The 8,566-nt window shown below is 40.6% G+C and overlaps 1 protein-coding gene across 1 annotated transcript; it reads left to right on the top strand.

Moving 5' to 3' along the window:
* Nucleotides 1-1,541: 1,541 nt before the first annotated feature.
* LOC104862542 (telomerase protein component 1-like) lies at nt 1,542-2,408 on the top strand. The gene is made up of 3 exons (XM_010624595.2): nt 1,542-1,658; nt 1,769-1,873; nt 2,257-2,408. Exons 1-3 carry the CDS (start codon nt 1,620-1,622, stop codon nt 2,377-2,379), a joined length of 267 nt encoding a protein of 88 aa, XP_010622897.1. The 5' UTR covers nt 1,542-1,619; the 3' UTR covers nt 2,380-2,408.
* Nucleotides 2,409-8,566: the final 6,158 nt, after the last annotated feature.

The raw sequence follows: 8,566 nt of genomic DNA, 5'->3' as shown, positions 1-8,566 counted from the left end.
TTAAAAAAATTTAAAAAAATTTAAAAAAATTTTTTTGTAGACTGTTTTTAAACATTCAGGTTCATGACAGGGGAGAAGGGGAATGAAAGGCTGTTGGGTCCAAATCCCCTTATCCTTCAGGGAGAGCAGCTCTTCAAAACATGAGTTACTGGTTTTCCATGTAAGATTTCATTGTTATTTAAAAAAAAAAAAAAAAGGTTCTAGCTGGGTGTGGTGGTGCATGCCTGTAATCCCAGCACTTGGGAGGCTGAGGCAGGAGGATCGCTGCGGGTTCAAGTCCAGCCTACATAGTAGTCCTGGGCTACATAGTGAGTTCCAGGTCAGTCTCAACTACATAGTGAGACCCTGTCTCAAACCCCCCCCCAAAAAAAAGAGGTTCTACTGTTCAAAGAAATCATGGGAAATCGGAAACCTACAAGTTTTCCTAATTGCACTTTTTCATTTCTCTCCTTGTCTCATCACTGTATTTGCATCTTAAGGGCAAGGACTGCAACTTTGTCTCTGTCATTGTGTTCCCCAGTTACCTAATAGACATGCAGTACTTAGTGATTTGGTTGTGCCCCAGCTAGACACTGAAGTTCCCTGAAAGCTTATAAAGCCCCAACCTAGTACCTGTTCAAGTTATTCACAAGTCCTGTCAGTGACCCAGTGATTCCATTCCTAATTCTATACCTAAGAGAAATAAGTGCACAAGTTCTTTAAAAGATAAGTACAAGAATGTCTGTGGCAGTGTTATTCATCAAGGCGAAAACAACCCAAATGTATATAAACAGGAAAGTATAATTTGTGGTACATTTATATAATGGAATAGTCTGTGATGGGAAAAAATGTGATACCAAATATCAATGAAAGGAACAGCATAGACATGTTATAGGCATTATTTTGGGCAAAAGAAGCCAGAAACAAAGGAGTCCCTACTATATATAAATGAAACTTGAGAATAAGCAGAACTAATTTATGGTGATAGGAGTCAGAATATTGTTAGATCTGCTGGTGGCCTTATTTGGACCAGGAAGGGGAAACTTTTGGGGTAACAGAAATAGTCTGCATCTATTGATGTAGGAGTGATTGTGTGGGAAAACACTATATAAAAATTCCACAAACTTGGCATTTCACATTTGTGTCCTGCTCTGTATCCATGTTATAGTTTGTGTTTACAAAATTTGACCATCCTAGAGCAGAACATTGTTGCTTTGCCTGGGAGAGTTGTGAGATATGGGCAGGTTAACCAAAGTTACCTGTTCCTTTACAGCAGCAAAAGGTATCAGGAGAGTTAGAAAAGTTCCCAAAGTTTGATCTGAATTTAAAAAACACTAGTTGGACCTCACTAGTGATAACTCAGACCAAATCTGGTGAGTGGGATGAGAAGACCAGAGGGGTCTGTGGCGCCCTAGGCGAGGTGGGCGGATCCTAGGAGGCACAGACCTGGCTTTAACTCTGCCCTCAAAATGGCAGGGTCATCATTTTTGTGCGCCAGCTCTGATGGAGAGCTGTGGAGGGTGGCTGGACGCACCCAGGAAGGAGAATGGATCAAGGGAAACATCTGGCAGAAAAAAGTAGCAGCACCTGAAGTCCAGGCTTTGAAGACAGATCCATCATGTGCCAGCATACATAACTGGATGACGGAACTACATTTAGAGACACAGCTGCATAGAAAGGTGAGGCTGAAGGACTGGTCACAAAGGTAGGGAGGAAGCTGTAGGCTGCCACAGTGACTTCAGTGTTTCCTTTACCAAGGACTCACAGTAACATGTTCCTGCCCAGTCAGATTCACTCGGACTCTGTCACGGCCCTCCATGTGCTGCCTGAGTTGCTGGTGACAGCTTCGAAGGACAGAGATGTTAAACTGTGGGAGAGAACCAGTATGCAACTGGTAAGAGAGAGAGAGAGAGAGAGAGAGAGAGAGAGAGTGTGTGTGTGTGTGTGTACAACAAACACACTTCCAGGAAGGGGCTAAAGGGATGTTACAGGAGAACGTATTTGGGTAAGAAAAGCACAAGATTAAAATTCCATTTTCTGGCTGGGGATTTAGCTCAGTGAGTCCACCACCTGCCTCACAAGGGCAAGTTCCCAAATTCTATCCCCAATACCCCAAACAAACAAAATACAAGAAAATTCCTTCTTCTTTCATTCCTCTTGCAGTGATATACCTGTTTCTAAATAAAAGGCAATTATTTATATGCAAACAAAATAAGTTACTAGGGAGAGCCCAGGCAGGTAGCTGGCCCTCACCTCCTGTTTCTGTTCCTGTTTTAGGTGGGCCTGTTCCGATGTGAAGGGGCAGTGAGCTGCCTGGAACCCTCTCTGGGACCTGACTCGACCCTGCGGCTCGCTGTGGGAGACACACAGGGCAATGTATACTTTCTGTCCTGGGAATGAGAATGCACAACTCAGGGGCGAGGTGCTGCCACTTGAGCTAGAGATGCAAAGCCTGAAAGTATGTGGCTACCTCTTTCCTCAGAAGGTACAAATAAACGGTCAGAGTCTTAAGTACAGCCTTGCCTCTGCTCTGGTGTGGCTTTCTTTAGACCAAGAGGGAAGAATATGGATGCTCTATTTCTTCTCTGATTTAACATGAATTCTTCAAAGGATCAGAAGAAAGTGAACCCCACCTTTCGTGGAGTCTCTTTGAACCCAGGCTTTACAATTCCCGTGTCCCTTGCTGGCCCAGGACCTCAGTTCCCAGGCCTTCCAGGAGGAGGACAAAGAGTGACGTTAGCGGCACTGAGTTTGAGTAGAGAGCTAAGATCGCTCATTTGGTGAGAAAGAACAAGGGAAGGAAGAGTGAGCCAAGAGGGCAGCAGGGCATTTAGAAAGATCTGGGATGCAGCCAGGACAGCATAAGGTTGCCCTCCTAGAAACAGTGCTTGTCAGACCTAAGTTCCCAGGTGAGTGGGGAGAAGCAAGGCACTGAGAGCAGAATGAGCCTGGTGCCTTTCCATGTTCTCTGAAGGCATTAATCAACACAGTTACTGGTGTTCCTGGAAAAAAAAATCACAAATATAAGATCTTTCTCAAGTTGAAACTTACAAAGCTGAAAACATGTTGAGAAGTAGAATAATCATATCCATGGACTTAACAAGGATTTTAAACAACTTAAAAGTTTTAGAACTTTATTCCCTAAAATTCTAACCTGCAGGAGAGGTAATTTCTTCAGGAATCTTCTTCTGAGAGTTTGAAAGAAGGAAACACCTTGTGTATCCAGGAACTTAATGACTTCCCAGCACTCGGGAGGCTGAGGCAGGAGGATTAAAAGAAGAACTCAAGGACTTAGAGATGCAAAGCAGTACTATGAGGATTTTTATCCTGGGTAGGTAGCATTCTCCCAGAGAAATACCATTGTTCTGTGGTCCATAAATGAATTGTAAGGATTTGGGGAGCTTGGGTGTACTGCTTGTTGCTCTCACTTTGCCTGGATCCAGGTTTTATGTGGTTAAATTATTGGGGGACTTTACCTTTTCTATGCAATTCCGTGACCTCCCCAATCCAGCAGATAAAGGCATCAACTGATACAAGTTGATAGATCATGCTTTGGTCTTTATCATGTGCCTTATCTTCATGCAAATGTTCTAAATGTATCTTATGATCACCACCTCCATAAGAATCTTGTAACTAGAAGAACTGATTGAGATTAGCTTGAAATATATGGTCTATAATCCTACCCAGAAATCCTGCAGAAAATCATAGCATGGCATCTTCCTAAAAGTGACTTAAGGGCCTGAGGCACAGATCAGTGGTACAGTACTTGCCTAAAATGCACAAGGCCCTGGGTTTGATCTTCAGCATGGGGGAAAAGAGGCACTCATTTCATTCTTGTCTTTTGCTTTCCTAAAAGCGTGGTCTAAGGGCAGGAGGAAGCACTTGTTGTCTGTCTTCCATGGTCTGAGAAGTTCATAAAACACCCTAGCTAAGTGTGTTAGCCAGCTTTCTGGTTTCTGGGACAGAATACTGACACCCACAACTTAAAGGAGAGATTTAATGATGCAGCTGATAGTTCAGGGGTTCAGTATATGGTCGGCTGGCTCCAAGGCACGAACCTCACGGTGGAAGAGCATGGTGGAGAGCTGTTCATCTCGTGACGGTCAGGAAGGAGAGGAGGACCCATGGAAGGAGAGTGCCCTCCACAGGCACTCCCACAGTGACACACCTCGTCCCATCAGACTCCACCCCTGAGTGTGAGACTTTTCATGGACATTTTAGATCTGCACCGCAATACGAAAGCTAGAGGATAGGGATGGGGAAAGCCAAGCAAAGGCTAACTTGCTCAATAGATTCAGTCTTGCTGACTCTCGAGCAGATTTAAAATGTTTTTCTCACCTTGGAAATATACAGCAAGGCCATATTATATTTGTTGCAAAGACAAGAACAGGCTTTAGGTAAAATTAAATACAGTTGTCCCTTCCTCTGCATGATTTCATATTCTGTTGTTTCAGTTACTTCTGTTCGACTCTGGTTCAAAAATACTAACTGGAAAAGTATAGAAATAAGCAATTCCTGAGTTTTCAATCGTGCGGCATTCAGAGTAGCTTGATGAAATCTTGGTATGTCACGCTCCATCTGTGGGGGACGAGTCCCCCCTCTCTCCAATTACTGAGATCAGCTGCCACAAGCTGCAGTGCTTGTGTTCAAGTAACCCTCACATACAATGCTTCCGCTGTACTGCGGAGCCAATACCACAGTCACTTCATCTCGTCGCATAGGCATCAGGTCACCTCACGTCATCACAGTGAAAGGACTAAAGTTTGGATGTAGCATAAATGCTCTCTTTTGTTATTTTTTACAGTTAATCTTCTTACTGTGCCTAATTTATAAATTAAAATTTATTGTAGATATCTGTATTAAAATAACATTATATATATAATTATATATATATATACACACATTGTTTGAGACAGGGTCTCACTATGTAGTTGAGACTGACCTGGAACTTTCTATGTAGCCCAGGCTGGTCTCGAACTCCCAGCGATCCTCCTGCCCCAGCCTCCCGAGTGCTGGGATTACAGGCGTGCAGCCACCATGCCCAGCTCATATTATATACTCTCATCAGTACCATCTAGTTTCAGGCATCGGTTGGGGTCTTGGAACAATAAGTCCCAGATGACAGAACTATTGTATATATGCAACAGAACTGAAGGCAAAATCAGTTATACTTTACATGAACATCATCCTTTAGGGTTTTGCTTTGCTTTCTTCATTAAATAGAGTGTGGAGTCTGGCATAGTGTTGCAGGCCTATACTCCCAGCACTCAGGAGACTCAGCCTCAACCATATAGCAAGACCCTGTCTCCAAAAACCAACCAACAAACAAAAAGGACTTGTGTCTCCCAGGGCCTGGGTTTGCTCCAGTTATAGACACTGGACTGTAGGATCATAGGACGTTTCTTCTCCTACCCATCCACAAAAGCATCTTTCTCTTTAAACCAAATTTTAAAACACCTATTCTTATACATCTACCCACATCCAACTTTGAAAACTAGAGCAGAGGCACCCAAAGTTTGGTTTGTGAACTACTGTTAGTTCACAAATTATTAGTGGTCCTCACTGAGGTAAATATGAACAAGTATAGAAGTTGAGAGTATTCAGAAATTGTACAGGATTTTGAAAATTATCTTATAACAGACACATTTAATAATATAAACTAAGACTTGGATTTTGTTTTTTCCTTTTCATAGCAATTTATTAAATTTTACAAAAGTATTATTCCAGGACAGGTGAAAAACTAAAGAAACAGGTCAGGCGTGGTGGCGCACACCTATAATCCCAGCCCTTGGAGGCTGAGGCAGGAGGATCACTGTGAGTCCAAGACCAGCCTGGACTACATAGTGAGACCCTGTCTCAAAAAAAAAAAAAAAAAAAAAAAAAAAAAAAAAAAAAAAAAAAAATAAAAAAGAAAAGAAAAGAAAAATTAAACAAAAAGCTGGCCCTTTATCAGTAGTACTTTCAAATTTTATTTATATATTCATTTACTTATCATGGTGCTGGGAATTGAACCCAGGACTTCAGGCATGCTGGGAAAATGTCCTGAACACCCAGCCCCAGACCCTTTAATTCCTCATTTTTTCATGAATATTCTCTCCTGGATGCCACACTGCATTTGTCTGTCTATACCACTGTGACAATTTTTCACTCTTCCATAATAACCTCAACACTCACTGTAGGATGTGCCTAAATTTGTTTTGCTTGTTTTCTCACAGACAGAAATTATAGATTTAAGAGGGGAATCTGAGATATGTGCCCTTCTAGTTTATATCAATATGACTTATTGCTGGTGATATTAAACTTGATCACTTTAAGGTGAAGGTGATTGCCAGTTTTTGTTTTTACAGGACTGAATGGAGGACCTGCGCATGCTAGGACACTTTATAGAACCACTTCTTTTCAACATTATACTGCTAATCCTACACAGTGTAAAAAGGAGAATGAAAAAAATAAAAGATTTAAGCCAGATATGATGGCACACACCCACAATCCTAGCTCTCAGGGGGCAGAAGAGGATTGCAGTCAAGTTCAAGGCCAACCTGGGCTACACAATGAGGCCAGCCTAAAATACATAGCAATAGCCTATGTCAACAAAATAAAATTAAAACAAAATAAAATTAAAATAAACTGCCACTGTATAATTATAAATGTAGAAAGTCTAAAACGATCTACAAAATTTTAGTCTCAAGGATATTTCGCTTCTACAGGTGAACTATTAAAACCCAAAGAATGTACAGGTAAAAACAAGATGAAGCCGGGTGTGGTGGCACACACCTGTAATCCCAGCACTCGGGAGGCTGAGGCAGGAGGATCGCTGTGAGTTCAAGACCAGCCTGGGCTACATAGTGAGTTCCAGTCAGTCTCAACTACATAGTTGAGACCCTGTCTCAAAAGGCCAAAAAAAAAAAAATAAATAAAACTGTAGTATAATTATAAAGGAAACCTATAAAGCAATGAACGTTAATGAATTTCTGCTACAAAAAACTTGATTCAATCCACAGCTATGTTTTCTCATAGATGCCTTTCATTAAGGTGAAGAACGTCTCGTCTATTTCAAATTTGTAAAAATGTGTATCATGAAAGGGTGATGAATTTTTCAAATGCTTTTGCTGCATGAAGGCCGTGTGATTTTGGCCTCCACTGCTTGATTTTCAAGTTGAATCTATTTGTATTCCTGTGGTAAATTTCACTTGGTCATAGTGAATAATCCTTTCTTTGTTGCTGGCTTGGTGACATTTTATTGATTTTTACAATTATATTCTGAAGAGATATTGGTCTATAATTTTCTTGCAATAATCTATCTGGTTTTGATTTCATAATGCCTTATAGGATGACTTGTGAAGTATTTCCTTCTCTATTTTCTGGAAAAGCATATAAAGTCTCCTTCAATTTGGACAGCAGCATTATAGTTCAATGAATGGATTATTTTATTTGCTCCTTAGGAATCTCTTTGTATCCAATGTTGCAAAGACATAAATCTATGCAAACTGGCACATCTATAAATTTTATGTGAAAGGGTATAAACTAATAGATACTGGTAATCTGGTTTCTAGAAAATTACAGAATATTGTTTTCATTTAAACAACTTTCTCAATATAGAGATACCTCAAAAAGTTGGGATCAGAGGTTCCACTTGACCCAGCCATCCCTCTGCTGGGTATCTTTGCAAAAGAATTAAAGGAATCATACCACAGTGATATATGAGCACCTATGTTTACAGCGGCACAGTGTGGAATAGCTAAAACTTGGAAACAGCCCATTTGCCCATCAGTTGGAGACTGGATAAAGATATGGTTTTCTATAAAATGGAATACTACACTCAGCCACAAAGAATGAGAAATTAGTCATTCATAGGAAAATGGATGCATATTGAGGATATACTCCTAAGTGAAATAAATAAGTCACACACTAATAGTTTCTCTGGTGTGAAAAACTATAATGGTACATAAGATCCTAATGATATAACTAATGTGAAATAGGAAGAAAAGGGCTAAAGGTGTAAGGGAAGTGGGAAGGGTAGGGGAAAGGTAATAAGGGAAAAGAAAAAAAAATGAGAAAATGAAAAAATGTAAAGTCTTTGTAAATAGGGAAGGGAGGAGGAGGTGGAGGGAGGGCAGGGACAAAGGGAAAAAATGAGAACCAAGACCTGTCATGTAAAGGTACAAGATCCCAATGATGAATAGAACTGTACTGTATACCTAAAATGTACCAATAAATTCAATGAGGAAAAAAAAAAACTTTCACTAGGGGATGGTGGGTACCTTAAAAGCAGTTTATGCCTGTTTTGTATGAGGCCCTGCGTTCAATCTTCTACATAAAAATAAATACACAAGAAAGTGTGTTGCACATATTTAAAAATAATTATGGGCTGGGATTTAGTTCAGTAGTTCCGCCGCCTGCCTCGCAGGCGCAAGAACCCAAGTTCAATCCCCAGTACCAAAGAGTACTACTACTCTTACTACTACTACTAATAATAATAATAACAATAATCAGGAAGTCTTTGGTTCTGACCTGTACTTTAGTACTTCTTAGATGGGAACATATGTAAAAACATCTACTTCCTTCCTTCCTCCCCAAATAATAGAGG

This window comes from Fukomys damarensis, unplaced genomic scaffold (assembly GCF_012274545.1).
Source record: "Fukomys damarensis isolate Sample0158 unplaced genomic scaffold, DMR_v1.0_HiC HiC_scaffold_17, whole genome shotgun sequence".
Classification (NCBI taxonomy): domain Eukaryota; kingdom Metazoa; phylum Chordata; class Mammalia; order Rodentia; family Bathyergidae; genus Fukomys; species Fukomys damarensis.
Note: the sequence above shows the minus strand (reverse complement) of the source record. Positions and strands in the feature narration are given on the sequence as shown.